Source organism: Martes martes, assembly GCF_963455335.1.
Source record: "Martes martes genome assembly, chromosome: 7".
In the NCBI taxonomy this organism is placed as follows: domain Eukaryota; kingdom Metazoa; phylum Chordata; class Mammalia; order Carnivora; family Mustelidae; genus Martes; species Martes martes.
The window spans coordinates 61,630,437-61,657,738 of NC_137894.1; the positions used below are offsets into that span (position 1 = coordinate 61,630,437).

The window sequence follows — 27,302 nt, forward strand, 5'->3', positions numbered from 1 at the left end:
CGGCCCCTCTGTGATAGGAGAGTGCTGGAAGAGCAGAGTGACGAGGACCACCAGCCACTGAGGGCTGGAGAGGCGCCCCACAGGGCCCAGATTCAGCAGCAGCACTACGTGGGGGATTTGAGGCAGCGAATCCTAGCAGGACAGATTAGAGCCAAACAGGATCTGGAGTTGGACCAGGCGCACATCAGCCGGCAAATTAAAGACAGTAGGTGCCCACTGCTCACTATGTCTGCTTCACCTTCTCATCTCTTCATTTTCATGCTTCCACATCCTTCTGTATTCTCTCCTTTGTTTTCTTTGTGATATGATGGAATCTTTGGTATTAGGTGTTCTCTCCCCGCTTTTAGAAACCAGAGGCTCTTATGAGGGGCTAGAAGCAAGAATAATGAAGCTAGCTTCCTTACTGCCCCTCAGAGTGATGGGTTCCCTGCTCTCTCCTCACATGCACATTTATCCATGCTTTGTTGCCTGCCCCAGCATGTGCTAAGGCCTGGGGGCTTCCTTCCCTAGCCCTGTGGTAAGGGGACTGGGTAGCTCTCAACCCGCCACATCACCCCTGGCCAGCACTTTGCCTCCATTAATGTCCAGCCACAGCCAGAGGTGTCTGAGTCTAGTCTGCACGGGCAGGGAGGGAGGTGCTGACTTTCTCTCACAGATGTCTTTGGTTCTCAGACCAGGAGTGGCTCTTCAGAGAAGAAACTTGGCCAGCTGGCTTGCAGCAGCAGCAGCAGCGAGACCACGTAGCAGAGAAAGAACTCGAGGCCTGTGTGCCACCTGGTGCTTGGCTTCAAGCAGATCCTGAGACTCCACTATCCCCGCTGGTCCGAAGCCAGAAGAGGGAGGTGCAACTTGGGCGCTGGAAAGTACTTCGGGCAGCACAGCGGGACATCCGGCGGCGGCGGAGAAAGGCCTTCGTCCAGCTAGAGAGAATCATCAGCAAGCAGAGGCTGCTGGAGGCCCAGAAGGGACTGGAGCGGCCCACGGCATTGTGCCGGATCCAGGATGACTGCACCCAAAAGCCCCCACACCGAGTACCCAGCACTGACGCCATGGTACCAGGGCCTCAATGTGGAAGCAGACGGACAGGTTGCAGTTCTTTGAGCCTCCGAAGGCTCTGCAGGCTGTACTTTCCCCACCTACACAGGTATGGCCAGCGGTGGTCACCTGAGATCATTGACTGAGGTTTACAGCCTTGTTGCTCAGGAGGTGTTCTTTACTTCCCAGGGCCTCAGTTTCTCAGTCTGAAATGGAAAGATTTGCCTACTCCTCTCTTCCCCACCACTTTTCCCCCCTCTTTTTTTTTTTTTTCCCTACTTTTTCCCTCTTTTGACTACTCTTCTTTCTCTGTAGGTGAGATCTAAGACTCAGGCTTTTACCTTCTCCTAATCTGAGTGGCAACTCTTGCTGCTTTGGTGATATCTTCCAAGTAAGAATGTCAGCCTCGTTTTTTACCTGCTCTTTAGACCCTGGCTATCCACGTACATCTCTTTGTGTTTGTTCTGCCACCCCCTTCATCTCATGTCTCCTCACACTAGACTCGGTTCCTACACGCTTCCTCCTTCTCCCTCCCACCCGGCCCGCCACCCAAAGTGAGCTTCCTGACCCTACCTTCCAACTAGTAAGCAAGTGGAAGGCTATCTTTCTGACTCTTGGGTCCAATTTGGGATCTTCCTTTTTTTTCTCCTTCACTCCTTGCATTCGGTCAAGGTGATGATGGAGCAGGGGACTGTGTCTACTTCTTTATATCCTCCAGGCCCAGCTGGGGCCTTGCCCATAGTATGTTTATAGTTCATGTCTGTTGGTTCTGTTTGCTCACCTCTTCGGTCTTCAGAGTACTAGGCAGGTACTAGGCAGGTTTTTTTGGGTTTTTTTTTTTTTTGCCTTTTTATTAAAAATTTTCAAACATAAACTAAGTTGAGAGGATAGTATGCCTGTCTCCCACATTCAGCAATTAGCAAGATTTACCATGCTTGCATTAATTTCCTTTCCTTCCTTTTTCTGATGAAGTATTTTTTTTTAAAGATTTTATTTATTTATTTGACAGAGAGAGAGAGAACACAAGTAGGCAGAGAGGCAAGCAGAGAGGGAGGGAAGCAGGCTCCCTGCTGAGCAGAGAGCCTGATGCAGGGCTCGATCCCAGGACCCTGAGATCATGACCCGAGCTGAGGCTTAACCCACTGAGCCACCCAGGTGCCCCTGATGAAGTATTTTTAAAGCAACTCCTAGACATCGTGTGATTTCTAAAAAATAAGGACTTTTCTTATAATCACATTGTCATTGTTCACCTAACAAATTAAGATCAGTTATTCAATATAATCTAAAACCTGGGCCGTATCCAGTTTCTCTAATTGCCTCAAAAATATTTACAGTTAGTTGTTCAAATTAAGATCCAAGTAGGGTTCACACACTGCATGTGATCTTTTAAGTTCCTTATAATTCTTTTGGTTTCATTTTTATTTCTTCGTATCATTGATTTGTTAAAAGTGGATCAGTTCTGTAGAATATGCCACTTCATAGATCTGCCCGTTTGATTCCTTGCAGTATCATTTAGATTGTTCCTCTGTTCCTCATATTGCCTATTAATGGAAGTTTTCCCTAAAGGCATGATTAGATTCAGATTCAGTTCAGTCTTTTTATAAGATAAAGAATTTGAGTGACAGAGTATAGCTGGGTCTCTTTGAAGCCAAGACTGTAGTCCACAGGTGCTTTTATTCCTGTAGAGCTTTTCTCTGACCTCAAAGGCTAGAGGGGACAGTGACCTTGGCCTAGTCGTTAACCTCTTTTAGAGCAAACTAAATGGGACTTTATATTCCCTCTGTGAGCAGGAAAAAGGGACCTTTTATTTTCTGAACTGGCTTTCCTTTTCTTCACAGTATTTTCCTGAATCGGGATCCCTCCACCATGTTACCTCCTATGCCTGATCCTACTGACCAAATATCAGAAAAAATTCCATCAGAAGAAGATTTGCCCCAGACTGCTTCTTACCCTCCAAGGACAGGATACGTCAGTAAGAATGCCCTCTATTCCTCAGGCAAGGGGCATCTCTGCATTGCTAAAGGGGCCTTGGCAAGGAAAGGAACCTCAGCGTCAGGCACCGGCCTCACTGTGAGTTCTGAGTCTACCAGCATCCAGGAAATGGAAAGAGTGGGTAAGCAGCCCTGTCAGATGGTGTCCCAGAGCCCAACATCTCTGGATCATTCAGCCTACAAGCTAAAGCCAAGGGATGAGCCAGATGCACTCACCCCTTACACCTGTACCAGGAGGGATAGGGAACCAGCAGACCCTGACCACACACGAGCAGGGTGGCGAAAAGAAGGGAACCTTGGGACCCACAAGACTTCTAAGGGAGCCTGTTGTATTTCCTCATGTCCCCGTGGACCCAAACAGGCATCTGGGCATGGAAAGGCAGCCAAGACTTTCTGGGTGGAATCCAAACCACCACCTCCAACCAGGGCATCAAAAAGGCAGCAGAGGGTTATGGTCAAAGACATTGCCAAAAAGTCCTCCTGTTTGCTTCCTGGCAGCCCTTTGAGGGGGCAACACATTGTGGGAGACCCAGACTCCACATCCTCACTCACAGATTTCAGCCCAAGCGTGGACCATATAAGAGAGAAAGATGGTGACTTATCTGATGCAGATAGCAGTTACTCTGTGGATTCTCTCTCTTGTGTCTACACCAAAGCCCTAATGAAACCACTAAAGCCAGATGACCCCCAGGAGAAGGAACAGGATCTCCCAGAGCCAGAGAACTCTGAAAGTGAGGATGGCCAAATATCTGAGGACTCACTGGCTGAGAAGGGGTATGAGAGCCCACCAGACAGCCCAAGGAGTAGTTATCTTCCCAATGGCCATGGCCACCACAGGGTCAGAGTGAGAGCCTCTGTGAAGGGCTTCACCGCATCGTCAAACAGTGGACTATTCACCCAAACTCAAAGGAGCTCTTCCCTGGATAGCCTGATTGATGCCCAGGAGGAACTGAGGGAAGATCAGCAAGAAGAGCCTTTCTTCAGTTCAGCTGATGAGATGCCCACAGAGACTTTCTGGCACCTACAGACCTCCAGTCTGCCCACAGTGGACCAGGAGGCAATACACAACGTTGGTCCCATCAACCATGGAACAGGAGCCAGGCTGGATGCCATCCTGCCAGTGAGCAGTTCATTTTACCTTGGGCCCCCACCCCAGCCCGGCTGTGAGCAACCTGAGTCAGAGATAGAGGCAAGATCCCCTGAACAGGCAAACATACTCCAAGACCTGCAGCTTTCAAGAGGGAGCCCTCTGTTGTCCATGGATTCCTGGTTTTCCTGTGACTCTAAGATCAATTCCAGCAGCCCCTCAGGAATAGTGGGTTCTTTATGTCCAAGTCCTGATGTCCAGGAATCTCAGCCCTGTGGATGGGAGAAGCCTGGACACTGGCAAAATATGGAAGAACTAAAGCCATCAGGGGCAGAAACACTCCTGCCCTACAGCTCCAAACTGCCCCGAGGTGGTGTTGAACTGCCCGGCCGTGTAAGCAGCGTGTATGCAATCCCTGCTTCTGATACTTCCAGGCTGTCACTCTGGGGGTCTTACAGGTTTCTTCAGCCACAAGTTGCTGGCATCTTTCGGACCAGAGGTATCTCTGACATAGCCCAGGAGGCCAACTCTGAAGTATCCAACAACTCCAGTGTGCCAAGCGTTTTGGCTGCCTCTGCGGCCTCATTCACTCATGTAGGCAGCGCCCAGGAGAGGGACTGGGCTGCCCTTCAGCAAAAGTACCTCCTTGAACTGTCCCATCCTGTGTTGGAGGCTGTTAGAGAACCCAGGCCAGCTTTCTCCTCCCTCGAAGAAGACTCTGCCTCCTTGACCCAAGCTTCTGGCAAAGAAACAGATACTCTATTGCCAGTTGGTTCTGGGGTATCGAGTAGTCTGGATTTCAACAACCTTCCTATCTATTTATCCAAAATTAGGTGTTTGAGAGCAGAGAAAGAACAGGACAGTTTGAGTGCTGAGTTAAAAGGGACTTCAGATTTCTTTATAACTAGAGAGAAAGAGGTGAGTCATAGTGGAACTTACTCAGCGGATGTAGAATCATTGACTTCTGGAACTACGAATGCACCAGTCTTTGCAGCAAACAAGATAGCAAACTCTATGACTGAAGCACGTGAAGTCAAGCAGAACAGCTTGGAAGAGTCTTCTCACAGTAGTGGGAAACCTCAACTGATCACTTTCTCTGATGAATACTTTTTCCAGAGGAGCCCTTGTCACAGTCATGTCTCCATAGCCACTAAAAACCACTCACCCCAGGGCTGGGCTTCTCTTAGGGAGAATAGTGCAGGCCAGGAGGGGCAGTTCAGTCCCGGTGGCTACCCATGCCTGCAGGAAGAGAAGGTAGACTATCAGGAGAGCTCCAGGGAAGTGGTTGGAAGGCACCCAAGCGTTTCATTTGCGTTTCCATCAGGTCCAAAGCGGTACCCTCACTCTGCCACCTGGAATCCATTCCCATCTTCCTTAAAGCCACCTCCCTTGGAGACTTTCTATGTGACCAAAAGCCGGGATGCCCTGACAGAAACTGCCTTAGAGATCCCGGCTTGCAGAGAATCAAGAGTGCCTTCCCCACCCCCAAGAGAAGCCTGGGGCTTTGGTCACGACCAGGTTCTCCAAAATATTTATTTGAAGAATAATTGGCCAGTGCTATTACAAAACCAGAATTCCAAGATCACCTCATCTCAGCAGGTCACAACAGGGAGGCCATTTGATCTGAACACCAAGGAAGTTAGCAGAGAAAGAGGGCAGTGCCCTGGAAATATTGAAGAAGAAAGCCATAATTCAATTTATTTTTTTGTTGCTCAGAACAGACATTTTCTTTCATCTACTAGCACAGAAGTATGTGAATTTGAAAATCAAGTTGGAATTTTAAATAAACACAGTCTTTCAGAGCACAAGGAGAGAGAAAAGGCCACTGTACAGTCCTATTGCAATGTTTGCTCAAGCCCTTCTAGGTCTAGGACGCCTCTCCTTATTTGTGAGTCTGAGGCAGATGAGGAAGAAGAGCAGGATCACAATGTAGTCCTAAGGCAGACTCGGGCCTTTGATATGAACAGACAGTTTCCTTCTGGGGCCAGGTCTGATTTCATCTATGAAACCATCAATTTAGCCCTTGACAAGGACATGCTGGGGGAAACTGCTATTTCTTTGCAGTCCAGATCAGTACATCATAGAGTAAGTGGCCCAAACATGATGGCCCCAGATGAGAGTCTAGCTCACAAGGATGAGAGGAAGAATGAATCTGGGCTTCTTGGGAAAGCTCTCTGTTCCAAAGGCCACTCAAAAGAGTTTAAGCTTCCACAGACAGAGTCTACATATGAAAGATTCCAGTCAGTTACATGTTCTCAGGAAAAAAACCTGAGTGAATGTAAGGGCCCTGGAAGGTCACAAGAAATGTTAAGCCCTAAAGAAGAACCTTCTGGAAAGAAACAAAATAAAAGAGTCAACAGTGCTGATGAAATGGCCAGGCTAATTAGGAGTGTAATGCAGCTGGAAAATGGCATCTTGGAAATTGAATCCAAGCAGAATAACCAGCCAAATGCTTCCCGCTCACTGGGAGTCAATAAAGAGTTTGTGTTCCAGGACCGGAGGGACCAGGAGATGGCTGACTATGTCCTGAGGCCAGGCAGCTTTGGAAACCACCTGTTTTTGAAGGATCAACCATCTCCAAAACAGAGAGATGATGTTACCTTTAGGGATAACAAAGCTGGAGAAATGGAGGTTAATAGTAGCATTGGGAAAGGTCCCCAGGTCGAGAAAATCACCTTGTACCCCTTCAAGTCAAGGGAATGTGTAGAAGACAAGTTTGCAAAAGAGCACACTCCCCTAACTGTATTAGACAGACCCTCCCGGGACACATGTGGTGATGTAGGGACATGTACAGCTGGTAGAGAGTTCGCAGACATTTGTGCTGATCCAAGAACCAAGGCATTGGCTGGTGCGCTGCCATTGCAGCTGAGCCCCAAGATGTCTTCTAAGAAGGAGGCCAAAGCAGGGAATGCATCTGCAAGCTCCAGAGGGCAGCCCCATGGCTCGAGAAGTCTTGAGGAACTGGAAGCTGTGGAAAGTTTTTGGGAAAGCCAAGTTGCCAAATGTATAAGTAGTTGTAAGCAAGAGGAACCCAAAGTTCAAGGCAGAGTTGAGGAAATGGCTGTGCGAAGCGGAGGGAGCCTAGGGGAGGAAAACACAGTGATCTCGTCAACTCAGAAACTTCGTAGCCCAAGCCAGCATTGTATGGGTACATCTTCCAGCCGGGAGATTGGCCCATTGCTGAGTCGGCCAGACTCCTCTGCGGTTCCTCATGGAGACCTGAGCAGTACCTTGTCCTTGAATTGTCCAAGGCTGCCAAGAGACTGTCTTCATGCACGTGATACTGTAGGCATCTCTTCAGTTGACTATGTGCTGGATCCCACAATGTTGAAAATGCCTGGCAGTCCCTTGGTAACTGGAGCAGGGTGTCAGAATCTGAGTGGAGAGCCCCGAAGCCACAGTCCTCAGGGAGATGTTAAAGGAAGCTCCTCCTTGGCACACTCTGCTTGGTGTGGGTCTGTGACATCCACAGCCATGGGATCTCATGGTCAATCCCATGTATCAGAGAGCATTCCCCTGGGGGCAGAGGGCCACAGATCAGCAATTACCCACGACCAAGGAGAGGACCTCAGAAGCATCTCAATGGGCTTGAGTCCCAGAGAGGGTTTTGTTTCTGAAGCTGAGGCAGCTGTACAAAGAGGAACAGAAAGAACCAGTTCCCTAAATAGGGTCTCTAGCCCACTTGAACAGAAGGCCCACTGCCTCTTAGAAGAGGGTAACAGGCAAGGTCAGCAGGTGAGGCAGAAGGCAGAGAAGGAGGCTGAAGACCTCAGTTCTCCTAGTGGCCCTTTCTCAGCACCTGTGTCCCTGCCGAGGGTGCCTCACCCAGAGCACTGTGCTCATACTTCCATGGGCCTTGCTGTGTTGGAGATCAGACAAGCAAAGGCCCAGGGAAAGCAGCTTCATGACTTTGGGGCTGAGGGCAAAATTCTTTCTTACTATGAGACTTCATTAGGACCTGAATGTTCTTCAGGGGCCCCAGGTGGGTCTCAGTGTCCACAAAGGGGGGATCAGCTAGTGTCAGACAGGACCAGGAATGAGGCTGAAGCAGAAGGATTTCATGTGGCATCTCTCTCTGCTACATCAGGACATCTGTTGACTAATGAGAGGAAAGTTCCTCAGGCCACACCACTCCCTGCAGACAGCTTTCAACATCCGCCCAACACGGAGACTAAAACAGGGCCATGGCGTCCCTCACAGACTTCTTCCCATGCAACCCCAACTCTAGGCAAAAGCCATTGTCCTGGAGAACTGAGACATTTTCTGGGAACTTGTGAACGGTTTCTGTGTCACTCTTGTTCTTCTGAAATCACAGAGAAAAAGAAAAAAGCACCCCGAACACCTTCCTCTTCTGATCCTGTGGGCTCAGGCAGTTTTCCGTCAACCGTTGTGGAGGACAGGAGGGAAATATCAGAGGAAGTAGTGGCTCCCTTATCTTCTTGGGCCCCTAATGACGACCCTGGTATGATTCCGCATGGGGGAAACCAGTTAGCTCTGTGGGAGACTGCAGGGGCCGTGCGCCCTGCTGGTCAGGAGTGCAGCCCAGTGCATCAAGATCCTAGAATTCTAGATACCACTTGTGGAGGAGGTTCAGGTAATTTCTTAGTGGCTGCACAGGGAGGAAAAACAACCTATTTTGAAAGTCAGCTTGTGACCTGTGATGTTCAGAATTCTGTCAGCCTCTCAGTGCATACCCAGGACCAGTCCCAATACCTTGAGGCTTCCACTGGCTTAGAAGAAGGGGGGTCAAATCCCAGACAGGCTACCATCCTGCCTAGAGCCCTGAGGAGTGTTGAACCAGAAGCTGCCTCACAGCAGTGTGTGAAGTGGAAGGAGAATGTTGGCTCTGGGCTGGCAGAAGCCCACAGTGCTGGCAGCGAGCATCCCAGACTGATTCCATTGCCAGATCAAAGACCTAGCTTGGGTCCTGGGGGAGTTCAGGAGCAGGCCCAGTGCAGGTGCCCACAGCAAACTTCCTTTTGTGTTGTCTTCTTAGGGAACATTGAAAGCAGCAGGACTCTTAGTGCATCTGGGGGTCAGGAAGACAGCAGAACAACTCCTTGCAATCCTCAACCTGTTACTTCTCTTGCCTGTTTCTCACTACCCTCCACTTTACCGTGTCATAGGGATGGTGACCTGGGAAAGGAGAGTTCCAGGGCTGCCCCACAAACTCTCCAGCCACCCTGCATAGTGCCTTCCAGAGCCTGTGGAATGGATGAGAGAGGAGAGAGCTATACCGGGGAACTTGAAGTGCTCTTGGCACCTGGCCTTGAGCCCAAAGGCATTCATAGAGAAATTGGGCCAACAGACAGCAGCACTCTGGAGCCTTCTACTTCTGCTGCTTTCCTATCTCTGGCTCAAGGGGACAGCTCCCCTTCTGTCTCTTATGTTGGGGCAAATTCACTGAGTCACTCAGTGGCTAATGGAAGCTCAAGGTCAGTAGAATATCCTGAGAAAAAGGATGCCAAGAAGAAAGCCAGCACAGAGCTTGAGGCTGCCTTTTCCTCTGCAGGCACATGGTCTGAGCCACTGAGGATGTTTCTGGACAGCTCTGGAGGTGACCAGAGTAAACAAGAGTCTCAAACCAAACCAGAACCACCTTTAACAACTGAGAGACCACACACCCTGGATTTAAGTGAAGGATCTGTTGAGAGTGAGCTTCTGGGGGAACCACAGCATGGATATTTAGGAAATGCAATCCAATGCCTTCCAGAAAAGCCACAACTTTCCACTAAGTCCAGAGATCACAGTGGCTTGGATTCCCAAGCCACATTTATAGCAAAGTTAAAACACATCTCCAGGCACCAAGCTGATGGGCCCTGGGAGGAGGAAGAGCAGCAGAGAGATCATGCTTCAGGTGGTGGTAAAGAGCCTGCCCAGGGCAGTAATTCTCAGCCTTCTCATGAAGGTGGCTTAGACAGCTGTCAGATTAGGGATGCAGGCAGAGAGGAGGCACGTGCAGCCAAGGCCTCTGTATCTAAGCTCTCATCAGGCTTCAAAGACTCAACTAGCAAGCCTTTGGAGCAAAGTGAAGCCCCACGGCCCACACCCCTGAGCCCTGGCCTGCCTGCCTCTGGCACAGGGCAGCCGGCTCCCCCCAGCAGGGGCTCACTTCCTGTGATTGCAGTCGTCTCTGGCCCCAAACACTCTAGGTCCTCCCTCAGACCACAGTTCTCTGTGGTCAGCTCTTCCCGGTCTCTTCTGGAGCTGAACATGAGTGTGGAGCCTCCTTCCCCCACAGATGAATATACACAGGAGCCTAACAGATTGTGGTTTCCACATCCCAGGGACTATTTCTCAGGTAATTCAGCAATGAGATCATCTCTGAAAGCTGAGGGCTGCGGTCAGAGAGCCTCATCTAACTTGGACAATAGCACTGCTGACCACGGGCCCCCAAAACCTGCCACCCCTCCTTACCCAAGGTCATCAGCTCTCTCTTGCATGCCAACCCCTGATTTCATGACCAGTTGGACATCTAGTACCCTGGAAGAGACCTGGCAGGAAAGTCCAGAGAGACCGGGTGGCCAGGCCAAGCCAGAAAAGTGGCAGTCCAAGGCAGACAAAGGAATGTTACCCTTGGGCTCCAGTGACATCCATCCCTACATCCTATCCTATCCAGAGGGGCCTGTGCAGATCGGCTGGAAGCAGTATGTGTTTGGCAGTGCAGTAGATGTCTCCTGTGGCCAGACACCCCAGGGCCTGATACCATCAAACATGGCCCATTGTTCAAGCATGGACAATGGCCTAGAACACCAGAACTCTCCACTCTCCTCCCACCTCAGCATCTCTGCCAATGCCCGGGACCTGTCGAGCCCACACAGTGTGGGAAATGCCCAGGGTTCACGTGAGGCCTGGGAAGTATGGGGCTCCTCATTTGCTTTGGGGAACCTCCACATCCTGAAGAGCCCTGAAGGAGCAACCGCCAGTAAGGGTCCTGACAAGAGAGCCCAATTCCTGGGCACCCCTGATGAAGCAGGCTGGCTGAGGAGGGAGCCCCTCTTGGCTGAAGGGAGTGCTGCAGGTCCAGTAGATGAGATTACGCTGCTGTGTCCATCAGAGGCAGGTGGTCCTGTGGGACCGTCCAGGATGGGCACTTTGGAGCAGGGCACACAGACCGTGGGGTGCAGTCTCCGCTGGAGCTCCACCGACATCTCTGCTCAGCCAGAAGCCAATGCAGTGCCAGGCTCTGGTCTGGTCTCCTGGACCAGCATGCATAATCTGTCTCTCCACCTCTCACAACTGCTGCACAGCACCTCAGAGCTGTTGGGAAGTCTTTCCCAGCCAGGTGTGGCTGAAAAGGAACAGAACATCAAGAGGGAGACTCCAGATGAGGTGACGCAGGCCCTTATGATAGACGGCTGTACTCAGACCACCATGGACAAGGGCATCCAAACTGACCTGGCCTTACCACATCTGCACCTTCAGGCCCCAGAGGCCAACCCTCAGGAGGTCAACGTGGTCCTCGAAGTGCTGGGCTCAGATATTCCCACCATGTCTCAAGAGCAGGGCTATGTCACGGGGATACTTCAGAAGACAGAGGCAGAGGAAACGACATGGAAAGTGGCAGGGCCTTTAGAACTTCAGGAAGAAAGCACCCACTGCAGACCCCAGAGCCTTCCGGCACCCCCATCATCCCACTTGAGGTTTCGGAAAGCTCATTTTGGGCAGAACCTCCCTTCTGTGAGCCCTCAGGCTTCTCCTGATTATTCCCTACCTCCCAGTTCCCAGCCAGAGGATCCCTCCTGCCTGGCTGTTGGTAGGCCAAGCCTCAGTGGCTCCCAATCCCCAGAGCCCTGCCCCAGTGCTGCGGAGTCTGTCAGGGATCCTAAGGTCGAGAAGGAGCTGGGCACCGTGAGAATGTTGTTGGTGGACAGGGCCTCTTCCCCAATCCTCACACTTAGTGCCAGCACCCAGGAGTTAGGGCTCCCCGCAGACTCTCTGTCATTCACAGCCCCCTCAGCATGTCCTTTTGAAGGCCACCAGGAGCTTGTCTCCAGCCCAGACCTTCTTGACACCTCTAGGCCTCCAGCGGATAATCATTCTCAAAGCACTGATGAGGCAGGTGGCTCCCAGAGAGTGGGGGTTCCATGTGGGGAAGGCAAGAGTCCCTTAGAAAGGAGCGATGGCAAGTCATTCCTTGAGATAAGCCCCCCAGGCAGCCCACCGCAGAGCCCAAAACTCCCAGTCTGTTTCTTAGGGCAACTGCCTCAGCAGCTTCAGCCCAGGACTACCACCTTGGTCCAAAGCGAACTGCCACCACCCTCACGGAGGAGCACGAGTCAGAGGCTGGCTGATGGCTTTCTGCCAGAGGACCTGGCTTCCTTAGAGGACGGCCCAGTGAGCAGTAGGGGGCCAAATCAATGGGAGAGCAAGACAGAAAATAGGGGTGAGAGTCCAGCATTACCAGTGGAGCCACAGCCCTATCTGGACTTTCCATCTTCAAGGGGAGGCCTCCAGCCCCTCAGCCCCTGCCCTGTCTCTGAGTTGACTGATGCAGCAGGGCTCCAGGCTTCCACTTTGGGCCCGACTGAGGCCTGCCAGTCTGAGGTGCTGCTGTGCCCCACTTCCCAGGTGTGCAGGGCCCCTGACCCCCAGCATCATGGCCTGAAGGACTTCCCAGTGCATAACAAATTTCCTCATTGGTGTGGGGTTCAGAATGGCTCTCCTGGGGAGCTAGGTGTGATGGAGTCACTGGAGACCAGATGTGATCTGAGCTCTGGAGAGCAGGGACAGAAGCCCCTACAACCTCCTGATGACCAGAGCCGGGGTCCTGAGTGGTCCCAGAGGGATCGGATCCCCCTGCAATCTGGGGCCCAGAACCTCTCACTCAGCATGGAACTCACAGAAGCAAAACTGCACCGCGGCTTTGGGGAGGCAGATGCCCTGCTGCAGGTGCTGCAGAGTGGGACAGGGGAGGCGCTCACTGCTGAAGAGCCTGTGCGGTCCACCTGGGAGGAGCTCTATGCCCGGTAAGGGCCCCTAGCCTGGCGGGCAATGGCGAGAGGTGGGCTGGAGGAGAATCAGAAAAGGCTGATAGCTGGCTATACTGTTTTCCCCTGCTAAGCTCTGGGATCTTTTGGGGATCCGAGGTAGATCTTAAGATGGAGAAGGGCATTCAGGGCCAGCTTCAGTGAATCAGTCACATTTTGTCTCAGGCAAAAACAAACAATTGAGAGCCTCCGGAGAAAAAGGGCTGAACGACTTCAGAACTTCCACTGGACACGGAGCCTCCAGCCCAACAGGGATCTCCCCACCCGGGACCCCGACCTACCCAGCAGGCGCCGAGAATACCTGCAGCAACTGAGGAAGGATGTTGTGGAGACCACCAGGTGATGGTGGACCCAGAACCCCACAGAGAGCAGGTTGTGTGTAGGGTGAGAGGGCTGTGGGGAGCAGGGCTTGGAGAGAGGAGGCTGCAGCTTGGACGGGAGTGATTCCAGGAGTGGGTCCCACACTCCTGTGGGCAGGTGGCGGCAACTGTGGGAGAATGGGGCAAGGGAAAGAAGGGATGTGGGAGGGCATAGTGTAGGGACAGGGGACAGGTCATGGGAGAGGGTGGGCAAAGTGGCTGTGACCTACCATGTAAGACAGTAGGCCTGAGCCTCAAAATGCGTTGTAAAACCAAACTGTAGGCAAAGAGAGGATGGTGTTAAATAGGTCTGGGATGAGCAGGCCAAGGCTGTCACCCACCTGCCCATAATGTTAGAGGGCATCTCTCCACCCTATGGTTTTCCTCAGGAGCCCAGGGTCGGCATCGCGGTCTGCTCACCCCGCCTCTGACATAGCACTGATGCTGCAAGAATACCAGCATGCTCGAGAGGAGGCCAAGGTGGAGATTGCCCGGGCCCGGGCCCGCCTACGGGAGCGGACTGAGCAGGAGAAGCTGAGAATCCGCCAGCAGATCATCTCCCAGCTGCTGAGGGTGGGAAGTGGGACGGGCCGGTGATGTCAGGGTAGTCCTAGAGCAGATGTCAGACTGGGTCAGCCTTCACTAGAGCTGCTCTGAGTCAGGATGTGGCAGATGGAGGAAGGTGTCAGACTCCTAATACCAGCTCAAAGCTGTGCTCACTCTTTTTCCATGTCATCCTGCTCTGACCAGCTCCTGTCCCGAGGCCAGAGGCTGGGAGGAGGCAGCTTTGGTTTTTAGTTGGGGTAAGCTTGTGGGGAGGCCTGAGGGTTTCAGGTTGAGGTGGGAGGTGCTGGGAGGTGATGGGTGCTGGGGAGGTGAGGAGTGGTGGTGTCAGGGGTCAAGTGGGTAGTGGGTAGGTTACACCAGAAGCTGATTGACAGCCCCCTGTCCTTCTCAGGAAGAAGAAAAGCTGCATACCCTGGCCACATCCAACTCCCTGTGTACCAGCTCCAATGGAAGCCTCTCCTCTGGTGTTACTTCTGGCTACAATAGCAGCACAGCCTTGCCAGACCAGCTCCAGTCCCCAGACAGTGTGGTGAGTAGGCAGATGCTAACAGTGAGCCAGGGGCCAGAACGGAGGCAAGATTTGGGGTAGGAAGTTCTCCCTCCTGGAGCCGCTGCTGACATGAGCCCTTCTTGTGGATGAGAGGTAGCCTTTGGTTTTCCCTTTAGTTTTGTCTCCTACTTCCTGTTTGTTCATCCAACAAGTGTTTATTTTGTAGGTAGTATTTTAGGCACTGGGGATATAGCAGTGAGGAAAACCATTCTTGGGCTAAGTACAGCTTATTTAGTGACTATTTAATCACCATCACAGTAAGTTATATGAAGAAGGGGTACTAAGCCAATATAAAACGGGATCTGATCTAGTCTGGTAGGTCAACAAAGATAGTCTGAAGAGGGTACCTTTAAACTGAGATCAGGAGGGGTGAAAGGCAGTTAACAGAAGAGGTTAGTGCTGGGGGGTCAGGTGTCAGGAGAGATGGGGGTGGGAGCGCAGTCTTCCAGGCAGAGGGCTTGGCAAGTGAGGCCATGAGGGAGGAAGAGTTGGAGGAACTAATAGAAGGCTGGTGTGGCTGGAGAATAGTGAGACAGGAAAGGGAAGATCAGATAGACTCTGTTGTGAATTCTGGCCCTTTTTGGATCCATGTGGTCATGTTACTTCCCAGAAGCTGCAGTAAAGCTTTGAAGCAGGGGAGCTTCAAATGATGATATTACAGGAGAAGGGGGCAGGGCAGCTGTGGGTAGAGTCGTTGATGACCATGGCAAAGCCCAGTGAGAGTTGCCCATCGCCTTGTCAGGAGCTCTGGCAGTGAAGCCGAGCACAGAGAGTGCTGTGGACAGAGAGCATCCCCAGGACACAGGAGCCTGTTGCCTGTGAGAGGAGGGGACAGGGTGGAGCTGGGAACAACACACACTTCTGGCTAGAGCAGCTGAGGGGGCCGTGATGGCGACAGTACCTTGGAGCATTGGAGGGGGACAGGTTTTGTGGGGAGGATCGTCAGTCTGGTTTTCCTGGGTTTAGAGTGCCTGTGAGAATTGCGAGGAGAGCAGTTGGAAATATAGATATGGAGCTTAGGGGTAAGATCTGGCTGGGCTATAAAATTTGAAATTTGTTTTATATTAAACTTCACATAGTAAAAATAGTATTCAGACAGTAGCAAAGGACACATGATATCAAGTTCATCTTTCAGTCTCCTGTTTTCCCACCCCCGAAGCAGTCACACACCAGTATGGGGTATATTTCCAGAGGCATTCTGGACGACATTCTATGTTTTAATATCTATAGGAGTGTGCATATCTTTTTCTTTAAATTTCCTTGTGTTTTATATATATTTTTCTTTATCTTTAAAGTTTTATTTTTTGTTGTATATTTTATTTATTTTTGAGAGTGTGTGTATATTTCTAAAGTACATGAATGACAGCATACTGTATATACCTGCCTTGTCCCTTTTCATCCTAAGGAATGTCTTTCAGACAGCGCTGCACACCGGCAAGTCTGCTGCCTCATCCTTTTTAACACCTGATACAGTGTTTCCTTTTTCTCTTTGCATGTTTATAAATGTCATGTTTTTGCATAGATAATCTATCATATGGTATTTTCTACCATTCATGTGGTAGAAAAGACAAAAAATATGGACATCTGTAAAGATATATAGGGCAGTGCCTGTTCTGGCTGCCTGAGAACCTGGTCCTCCTCCTTCAGTGACACCTACCCCACCTCGCCCCGGGGCAATAGTGCTGTTGCACAGGGGGGCTTGAATTCAGTCTTCTGCTGTTATGAACAGTGCTGCCATCCATAACTTTGTGCGTGTGTCATTCTGTACATGTGCAAATATACCTAGAAGTGGACTCAAAGAGTGTACATATTTGAGATCTTAATATTGACAAGTTTTCCCTCACACAGATGTACCCATTTATACTCCCACCAGCAAGAGAAGAGAGACACGTTACCCCCACGCTCTCAACAAGTTGTTATCAAATGTTTGATTTTTGCTGAGCTATCTGTTCGTATCTTTGGCTCATTTCTCTATTTTTTTCTTACCAATTTCTGGAGTTACTTTGGCAAGCTAGCCCTTTGTCTGATAGGAATTATATTTGTCTCTGTTCTTGGTTCTCTTTTGACTTTGCTTATTGTGTTTGGAGCCATTCAGAAGTTTTTATCAGTTTTTCTCTTAATTGTCTATGTTCTGATCATAATTAGAAACACATTCTTCATTCGAAAGTTCCAAAGAATTTCTCCTGTTATTTCTTCTGGAAATTACATGGTTTTATTTTTCATGTTTAAATCTTTGATTAAAAAAATAAAATAAATCTTTGTTCATTTTGTATATATATATATATATATATGCACATATATATATAGTATAAGGTGGAATCCAACTTTATTCTTTCTAGATGGCTATCAAGTTGTCCCTTTAACATTTGATAGTTCCTCTGGACAGCTCATCTCTACTTTACCAGCTTAGGATGCCAACTTTTCTTATATAAGGCTTATAATGTGTTTTACTCCTGGTTCTTCTTTTTCTGAGCTTTTTTCCCTTAAATTTATGTATTTGAAAGAGAGCAGAGCGAGTGAGAAAGAACTCGAGTGAGGGAAGCAGGCAGAGAGAGAGGGAGAAGTGACTCCCCGCTGAGCAGGGAGCCTGATGCGGGGCTCAGTCTCAGGACTCTGGGACCATGACCTGGGCTGAAGGTAGACACTTAACTGACTGAGCCACACAGGTGCCCTTTTCTAGAGTATTTTTTCTTGTTTACTTTTTATATGAGATTTAGAATTAGCTTAACTAGTTCATTTATAAAAACTTGTTCATATTTTTAATGGGACTTTGTTAAATTTATAAACTGATTTATATTTATATTTAAATTTATATACCGAGATTTAGGGAGAAATCTCATTTTTTTTTTTTAAAGATTTTATTTATTTATTTGACAGACAGAGATCATATGTAGGCAGAGAGGCAGGCAGAGAGAGAGAGAGGAAGGCAGAGAGAGAGAGGAAGGCAAGCAGGCTCCCTGCTGAGCAGAGAGCCCGATGTGGGGCTCGATCCCAGGACCCTGAGATCATGACCTGAGCTGAGGGCAGAGGCTTAACCCACTGAGCCACCCAGGCGCCCCGAGAAATCTCATCTTATGCGATGGAATTTCCTAACCAAGAACATACTAAGTTCCAGCCACCTTTGTGTGTTTAAAATTTCCTTGACATGTCTCTCAATTTCTTGTCAGATTTATTCCTAAGTGTTTTATTTTTTGTTGTTACTGTTGTAACTGTACGTGTTTTATGTTATTTTTGTTACTGTTGTTTTGCCTTTATATCTTCTGTATGGTTGTTAATTTGTATGTATGAAAGGCATTGATGTATATTTTGTGTGTCCATATTGTTTTTTGGCCTGTTCTCTAGATCTGTACTAATACAGTAGCCACCATCATAGGTAAGCTATCTTATTTTAAATTTAATTAGAATTGAATCATAGCTTTTGCTCTTAAGTCACACAAGCCACATTTCACATGCTCAATAACCACACGTGGCTAGTGGCTACCATACTGTTTAGCCCTGCTTTCGATTTTTTTTAAGGCATAAAACTGCATAATCTGCAAGTAGAGATGGCTTCACCGTTTCTTTTCTAATTTTTGTACCAGTATTTTCTTCTTCTTTTCTAAGTGCATTACCTAGTAATTTCCAGCATAAATAAAATCATAGTGATGACAGTGACCATCCTTGTCTTCTTCCAGGCTTTAGTGGGAATGCTTCTAGTGTTTCCCTATGTAAGCTGGGTGCTAGTTTTTGAGCTGAGCTAGATCTATTTGGCAGTACTAAGTAAGTATCCATCTACTCCTATTTTACAGAGCATTCTTACATGGAATGGTTATTTTAGTCTTTGGAGATGATCATCTGATTGATGGGATAATATTGAGCCATTCTTGCACTCTGGAATCAATCCTATCATATATTGTGTACTTGCACATATGCTCTATTATTTTAATGTGGTGTCAGAGTCTATTTGCCCTGTCTTCAGGATTTTGAATCAGTATTTATGACTTTTTCCCCTGTAGTTTATGTTTTTACAATAAGTTTCAGGTTTTGTTATCAGTGTTATATTTCTTTTTAGGAGTAAAATGTTCAGGAATAGTTAAAAAGTAATGAAACTTTATACCTATTAAGTTGTCAAAAATTAGTCAGATATTGGCAGGACTTTTGGGAAATAGGAGTCTTATAAGACGTATAAAGTTCTTATGATCCAGCAATGCTTGCATAGTTTATGAGGGGACATGTATGAAATTATTTATTAAAGCATTGTTTGAAGTGATAAAGAGTTGGAAACCATTTGAGAATCCATCATTGGGAGAATGGATAGATAAAATGTGGTTGATATGGGGCGCCTGGTGTCTGAGTTCGTTAACCGTCCAACTCTTGATTTGATCTTCATTCATGATCTCAGGGTTATGAGATCCACTCCATACTGGGCTTGGAACTTGCTTGAGATTCTCTCTCTCTCTCTCTCTGCTCTTTTCCACATCTGCCCCAGTACACACGTGCTCTCTCTGTGAAAAAAAGAAAGTGGTCTGATGAGATCAGGAGTTGATAAACGAGACTCTTTGGCCAGACCAGGCCCTCTGCCTGATCTGATTTTGGTAAATGAAGTTTTACTGGAATACAGCCTTGCCTATTTATTTATATGTTGTCTGTGCTTATGTTTATGTTCTAATGGCAGAACTCTGAGTAGATGAAACTACTCAAATGGTCCACAAAGCCTCAAATACTATCTAGACCTTTGCAGAAAAAGTGTGCCAATCCCTGGTTGAGACTTCTAAAATTTCTTTTGGAGTTTTTATCCTAATTTGTTAATTTCTGCTTTAAAAAAATTAATTCCTGGGGCACCTGGGTGGCTCAGTGGGTTGAGCCTCTGCCTTTGGCTCAGGTCATGGTCCCAGGGCCCTGGGATCTAGCCCTGCGTCGGGCTCTCTGCTCAGCGGGAAGCCTGTTTCCTCCTCTCTCTCTGCCTGCCTCTCTGCCTACTTGTGATCTCTGTCTGTCAAATAAATAAAATCGTTAAAAATAAAAAAAATTAATTCCTTTTTCTTGTGATAATTTCTAAGTCTTGTCTTGTGGTCAGTAGTTTTGTGGAATGTGTTTGCTATTTTCTCATGATTAGATTGAAGTTATGCATTTTGGCAAGAATACCACAGTAATGATGTGCCCTTCTCATTTGGGGTTGCTAGATAAAGCAAAGAAAAACAGGACATCCGTTAGAGTTTTAGACCAACGACAGATGATACTGTTGTGTAAGTCTGTCTCCTGCAAATGCCTTATCCTTAGTACATTATAGCAGAGGGTGCTTGATGTCAATATGTCCTGTTAGTGGTGTTAACCTTGCAGTTACAGTGTTGTCTAGGAGCTGTCCACTGAAAGTTACTATTTTTCTCTTTATAATTAGTAAACATTTGGCAGAGATATTTTTAAACTATGCAAGTATCCTGCTTTTCCTCAAACTTTTGCCTACTAATTTGAGCATCCTTCAGTGTATTTTGTTTGAAAAAAATTATTACTGTGGTTTTCTTTTAAGATTTTATTTATTTATTTGACAGAGAGAGAGAGATCACAAGTAGGCAGAGAGGCAGGCAGAGAGAGGAGGAAGCAGGCCCCATGCTGAGCAGAGAGCCCAATGTAGGGCTCGATCCCAGGACCCCAATATCATGACCTGTGCTGAAGGCAGAGGCTTAACCAACTGAGCCACCCAGGTGCCCCTTACTGTGGTGCTTTAATGGCAATTTTGTATTTCCCTCATTTCTTCTACATTTATTAATTAGAATTTTTCTGTAAGGAAATATTCTTCTCTCCTATTTATTCAGTTACTTAATTTGTTCAGTTTTTGACTCATATATATTTTATTCTGTGGGTTATAATCTAATAGTAGCATTTTTAAAAAATATTTTATTTATCTGACAGAGCGAGCAAGTGCAAGCAGGGGGAGGGTCAGAGGGAGAAGGAGGCTCTCTGCTGAGCAGGGAGACTGACGTGGGGTTTGATCCTAGGACCATGGGATCATGACCTGGCTGAAGGTAGATGCTTAACCAGCTGAGCCACCCGGGCACCCCTCTAATACTATCATTATTTATTTCATTTCTCAGATTGTTCCAGCTTTCCTTATTTGTAGTTCTTTCACATTGAGTCTTATGCCCTTATACCTCTCCTTTTTTTGAGCACTTCCTTTAATTCATTTATTTTTTGTTGTTGTTATAATTCATTGTCTTTTAATACATTCACAGAGTTATGTATCCATCACCACAATCAGTTTTAGAATATTCTCATTACCCCAGAAAGAATCCCTGTGGCCATTAGTCATCACTCCCCAAACTCATCATCCCTAGCCCTGGGTAAGCACTGCTTTCCATCTCTATGGATTTGCCTGTTCTGGACATTTCAGTCCCTTGTGACTGGCTTCTTTCACAATGTTTTCAGGGTTGTGTTAATTTCCTAAGGTTTCTGTAACAAATTACCATAAACAGGATGGCTTAAAAACACAGAAATTTATTTTCTCATAGTTCTTAAGGCTAGGAGTCTGAAATGATGGCATCAACATGGCCATGCTTCCTTTGAAAGCTGTGGGGATGAATCTGTTTCATGCTTCTCTCTGGGGTTCTGGCTGCTGCAGGCAATCCTTGCCTTACAACTGTACACTCCTACCTCTGCCCCTGCGCTCAAATGGCGTTCTCTCTGTATGTCTCAGTTGTCTTCACTGCTCTTAAAGGACACGAGTCATTGGATTTGGGGCCCACTCTAATCCCTTATGACCTCATTATAACTTGATTACATCCAGTGTAATCCAAATAGGGTCACACTCATAGAGATCACGGGTTAGGACTTTTGGAAGACAGTAACTCAACCCACCAGGGTTCTTCTACATTGTAGCATGTATCAGACTATCATTCCAATATAACCAATAATAACACATTGTGTGAATAGGTCGCATTTTACCCATTCATCAGTTGATGGGCATTTAGATCGTTTTTACTTTTTGCCTATTCTGAATAATGCTATTCTTTTTTTTTTAAATTTTTTTATTTTAATAAACATATAATGTATTTTTATCCCCAGGGGTACAGGTCTGTGAATCGCCAGGTTTACACATTTCACAGCACTCATCATAGCACATACCCTCCCCAATGTCCATTTCCCCACCACCCTCTCCCGTCCCCCCTCCCCCCAGCAACCCTCAGTCTGTTTCTTGAAATTGAGTCTTTTATGGTTTGTCTCCCTCCCAATCTCATCTTTTCATTTTTTCTTTTCCTACCTCCCCCCAACCCCTCCCCCGCCTTGCACCTCCACTTCCTCATATCAAAGAGATCATATGATAGTTGTCTTTCTCCGATTGACTTATTTCGCTAAGCATGATACCCTCTAGTTCCATCCACGTCGTCGCAAATGGCAAGATTTCATGTCTTTTGATGGCTGCATAGTATTCCATTGTGTATATATACCACATCTTCTTTATCCATTCATCTGTTGATGGACATCTAGGCGCTTTCCACAGTTTGGCTATTGTGGACATTGCTGCTATAAACATTCAGGTGCACGTGCCCCTTCGGAACACCACGTTTGTATCTTTAGGATATATACCCAGTAGTGCAATTGCTGGGTCGTAGGGTAGCTCTATTTTCAGTTTTTTGAGGAACCTCCACACTGTTTTCCAGAGTGGTTGCACCAGCTTGCATTCCCACCAGCAGTGTAGGAGGGTTCCCCTCTCTCCGCATCCTCGCCAGCATCTGTCATTTCTTGACATGTTCATTTTAGCCATTCTGACTGGTGTGAGGTGGTATCTCATTGTGGTTTTGATTTGTATTTCCCTGATGCCGAGTGATGTGGAGCATTTTTTCATGTGTCTGTTGGCCATCTGGATGTCTTCTTTGCGGAAATGTCTGTTCATGTCCTCTACCCATTTCTTGACTGGATTATTTGTTCTTTGGGTATTGAGTTTGATAAGCTCTTTATAGATTTTGGATACTAGCCCTTTATCTGATATGTCGTTGGCAAGTATCTTCTCCCATTCTGTCAGTTGTCTTTTGGTTTTGTTAACTGTTTCCTTTGCTGTGCAAAAGCTTTTTATCTTGATGAAATCCCAATAGTTCATTTTTGCCCTTGCTTCTGTTGCCTTTGGCAATGTTCCTAGGAAGAAGTTGCTGCGGTTGAGGTCAAAGAGGTTGCTGCCTGCATTGTCCTCAAGGATTTTGATAGATTCCTTTCTCACATTGAGGTCCTTCATCCATTTTGAGTCTATTTTCGTGTGTGGTGTAAGGAAATAGTCCAATTTCATTTTTCTGCATGTGGCTGTCCAGTTTTCCCAGCACCATTTGTTGAAGAGGCTGTCTTTTTTCCATTGGATATTCTTTCTTGCTTTGTCGAAGATTAGTTGACCATAGAGTTGAGGGTCTATTTCTGGGCTCTCTATTCTGTTCCATTGGTCTATATGTCTGTTTTTGTGCCAGTACCATACTGTCTTGATGATGACAGCTTTGTAGTAGAGCTTGAAGTCTGGAATTGTGATGCCACCGACTTTGGCTTTCTTTTTCAGTATTCCTTTGGCTATTCGAGGTCTTTTCTGGTTCCATATAAATTTTAGGATTATTTGTTCTATTTCTTTAAAAAAAATGGATGGGATTTTGATAGGGATTGCATTAAATGTGTAGATTGCTTTAGGTAGAATAGACATTTTCACAATATTTGTTCTTCCAACCATGAGCATGGAATATTTTTCCATTTCTTTGTGTCTTCCTCAATTTCTTTCATGAGTACTTTATAGTTTTCTGAGTATAGATTCTTTGCCTCTTTGGTTAGATTTATTCCTAGGTATCTTATGGTTTTGGGTGCGATTGTAAATGGGACTGACTCCTCAATTTCTCTTTCTTCTGTCTTGTTGTTAGTGTAAAGAAATGCGACTGATTTCTGTGCATTGACTTTATATCCTGACACTTTACTGAATTCCTGTATAAGTTCTAGCAGTTTTGGAGTGGAGCCTTTTGGGTTTTCCACATATAGTATCATATCATCTGCAAAGAGTGATAGTTTGACTTCTTCTTTGCCAATTTGGATGCCTTTAATTTCTTTTTGTTGTCTGATTGCTGAGGCTAGGACTTCTAGTACTATGTTGAACAGCAGTGGTGATAACGGACATCCCTGCCGTGTTCCTGACCTTAGCGGAAAAGCTTTCAGTTTTTCTCCATTGAGAATGATATTTGCGGTGGGTTTTTCATAGATGGCTTTGATAATATTGAAGTATGTGCCTTCTATCCCTACACTTTGAAGAGTTTTAATCAGGAAGGGATGCTGCACTTTGTCAAACGCTTTTTCAGCATCTATTGAGAGTATCATATGGTTCTTACTCTTTCTTTTATTAATGTATTGTATCACATTGATGGATTTGCGGATGTTGAACCAACCTTGCAGCCCTGGAATAAATCCCACTTGGTCGTGGTGAATAATCCTTTTAATGTACTGTTGGATCCTATTGGCCAGTATTTTGGTGAGAATTTTCGCATCTGTGTTCATCAAAGATATTGGTCTGTAATTCTCTTTTTTGGTGGGATCCTTGTCTGGTTTTGGGATCAAGGTGATGCTGGCCTCATAGAATGAGTTTGGAAGTTTTCCTTCCATTTCTATTTTTTGGAACAGTTTCAGGAGAATAGAAATTAATTCTTCTTTAAATGTTTGGTAGAATTCCCCTGGGAAGCCGTCTGGTCCTGGACTTTTGTTTGTTTGGAGATTTTTGATGACTGTTTCAATCTCCTTACTGGTTATGGGTCTGTTCAGGTTATCTATTTCTTCCTGGTTCAGTTGTGGTAGTTTATACATCTCTAGAAATGTATCCATTTCTTCCAGATTGTCAAATTTGTTAGCGTAGAGTTGCTCCTAGTATGTTCTTATAATTGTTTGTATTTCTTTGGTGTTGGTTGTGATCTCTCCTCTTTCATTCATGATTTTATTTATTTGCGTCCTTTCTCTTTTTTTTTTTTTTTTTTTTTTTTTAAGATTTTATTTATTTATTTATTTGTCAGAGAGAGAGAGAGCGAGCACAGGCAGACAGAGTGACAGAGGGAGAAGCAGGCTCCCTGCGGAGCAAGGAGCCCGATGTGGGACTCGATCCCAGGACGCCGGGACCATGACCTGAGCCGAAGGCAGCTGCTTAACCAACTGAGCCACCCAGGCGTCCCTCTCTTTTCTTTTTGATAAGTCTGGCCAGGGGCTTATCAATCTTATTAATTCTTTCAAAGAACCAGCTCCTAGTTTTGTTGATTTGTTCTATTGTTTTTTTAGTTGCTATTTCATTGATTTCTGCTCTGATCTTTATGATTTCTCTTCTCCTGCTGGGTTTAGGCTTTCTTTGTTGTTCTCTCTCCAGCTCCTTTAGGTGTAGGGTTAGGTTGTGTATTTGAGACCTTTCTTGTTTCTTGAGAAAGGCTTGCACCACTATATATTTTCCTCTCAGGACTGCCTTTGTTGTGTCCCACAGATTTTGAACCATTGTGTTTTCATTATCATTTGTTTCCATGAATTTTTTCAATTCTTCTTTAATTTCCTGGTTGACCCATTCATTTTTTAGAAGGATGCTGTTTAGTCTCCATGTATTTGGGTTCTTTCCAAATTTCCTCTTGTGATTGAGTTCTAGTTTCAGATCATTGTGGTCTGAAAATATGCAGGGAATGATCTCAATCTTTTGGTACCGATTGAGACCTGATTTATGACCCAGGATGTGGTCTATTCTGGAGAATGTTCCATGTGCACTAGAGAAGAATGTATATTCTGTTGCTTTGGGATGGAATGTTCTGAATAGATCTGTGATGTCCATCTGGTCCAGTGTGTCATTTAAGGCCTTTATTTCCTTGTTGATCTTTTGCTTAGATGATCTGTTCATTTCAGTGAAGGGAGTGTTAAAGTCCCCTGCTATTATTGTATTGCTGTCGATGTATTTCTTTGATTTTGTTATTAATTGGTTTATATAGTTGGCTGCTCCCGTGTTAGGGGCATAGATATTTAAGATTGTTAGGTCTTCTTGTTGGACAGACCCTTTGAGTATGATATAGTGTCCTTCCTCATCTCTTATTATAGTCTTTGGCTTAAAATCTAATTGATCTGATAGAAAGATTGCCACCCCAGCTTTCTTCTGATGTCCATTAGCATGGTACATAGTTTTCCACCCCCTCACTTTAAATCTGGAGGTGTCTTCGGGTCTAAAATGAGTTTCTTGTAGGCAGCATATTGATGGGTTTTGTTTTTTTATCCATTCTGATACCCTGTGTCTTTTGATTGGGGCATTTAGCCCATTAACATTCAGGGTAACTATTGAGAGATATGAATTTATTGCCATTGTATTGCCTGTAAGGTGACTGGTACTGTATATTGTCTCTGTTTCTTTCTGATCTACTACTTTTAGGGTCTCTCTTTGCTTAGAGGACCCCTTTCAATATTTCCTGTAGAGCTGGTTTGGTGTTTGCAAATTCTTTCAGCTTTTGTTTGTCCTGGAAGCTCTTTATCTCTCCTTCTATTTTCAATGATGGCCTAGCCGGATATAGTATTCTTGGCTGCATGTTTTTCTCGTTTAGTGCTCTGAATACATCATGCCAGTTCTTTCTGGCCTGCCAGGTCTCTGTGGATAGGTCTGCTGCCAATCTAATGTTTTTACCCTTGTATGTTACAGACTTCTTTTCCCGGGCTGCTTTCAGGATTTTCTCTTTGTCGCTAAGACTTGTAAATTTTACTATCAGGTGACGAGGTGTGGATCTATTTTTATTGATTTTGAGGGGCGTTCTTAGCATCTCCTGGATTTTGATGTTTGTTCCCTTTGCCATATTAGGGAAATTCTCTCCAATAATTGTCTCCAATATACCTTCTTCTCCCCTCTCTCTTTCTTCTTCTTCTGGAATCCCAATTATTCTAATGTTGTGTTGTCTTATGGTGCCGCTTATCTCTCGAATTCTCTCCTCATGGTCCAGTATTTGTTTGTCTCTCTTTTGCTCAGCTTCTTTGTTCTCTGTCATTTGGTCTTCTATGTCACTAATTCTTTCTTCTGCCTCATTTATCCTAGCAGTGAGAGCTTTCATTTTTGATTGCACCTCATGAATAGCTTTTTTGATTTCAACTTGGTTAGATTTTAGTTCTTTTATTTCTCCAGAAAGGGCTTTTATCTCTCCGGAGATGGTTTCTCTAATATCTTCTATGCCTTTTTCGAGCCCGGCTAGAACCTTGAGAATCGTCATTCTGAACTCTAGATCTGTCATGTTACCAATGTTCGTATTGATTAGGTCTCCAGCCTTCGGTACGGCCTCTTGTTCTTTTTTTTGAGGTGAGTTTTTCCGCCTTGTCATTTTGTCCAGGTAGGATTTGCTTTCTCCTGCTGTGGAATTCCGCTGTTCTTGGTGACTGAAGTTGGTTTTGGATGGGTTTCTTGTTGATCTTCTGGGGGAGGGGCCTGTTGTAGTGATTCTCAAGTGTCTTTGCTGCAGGAGGAATTGCACTGCCCTTGCCAGGGGCCGGGCTAAGTAATCCGCTCGGGTTTGCTTTCGGGAGCTTTTGTTCCCTGAGCGCTTTCTGTAGAGTCCGGAGGACGGGAATGAAGATGGCGGCCTCCCAATCTCTCGGCCTGGAGGAGCCGAGAGCTTGGGGTTCCGCTCCTCAGTGCGCTCTCAGAGCAAAGCGCCCAACCGCCCCGCCTCCCTGGCCTGCGGTCGCACCTTGAGGAAAGCAGTCAATTGCTGGAGTTGGAGAAAAGCGCTGGGTCGCTTCCGTCTC

At 46.5% G+C, this 27,302-nt stretch overlaps 1 protein-coding gene across 1 annotated transcript in view; it reads left to right on the top strand.

Moving 5' to 3' along the window:
- Positions 1-27,302, top strand: part of STARD9 (StAR related lipid transfer domain containing 9) — a 129,464-nt gene that overhangs the window by 90,717 nt on the left and 11,445 nt on the right. The window contains exons 21-26 of the mRNA XM_080808186.1: positions 18-205; positions 673-1,144; positions 2,874-13,082; positions 13,269-13,442; positions 13,852-14,035; positions 14,421-14,558. Of these exons, the coding sequence (XP_080664312.1) occupies positions 18-205; positions 673-1,144; positions 2,874-13,082; positions 13,269-13,442; positions 13,852-14,035; positions 14,421-14,558 (11,365 nt within the window). The remainder of the gene's footprint in view (positions 1-17; positions 206-672; positions 1,145-2,873; positions 13,083-13,268; positions 13,443-13,851; positions 14,036-14,420; positions 14,559-27,302) is intronic.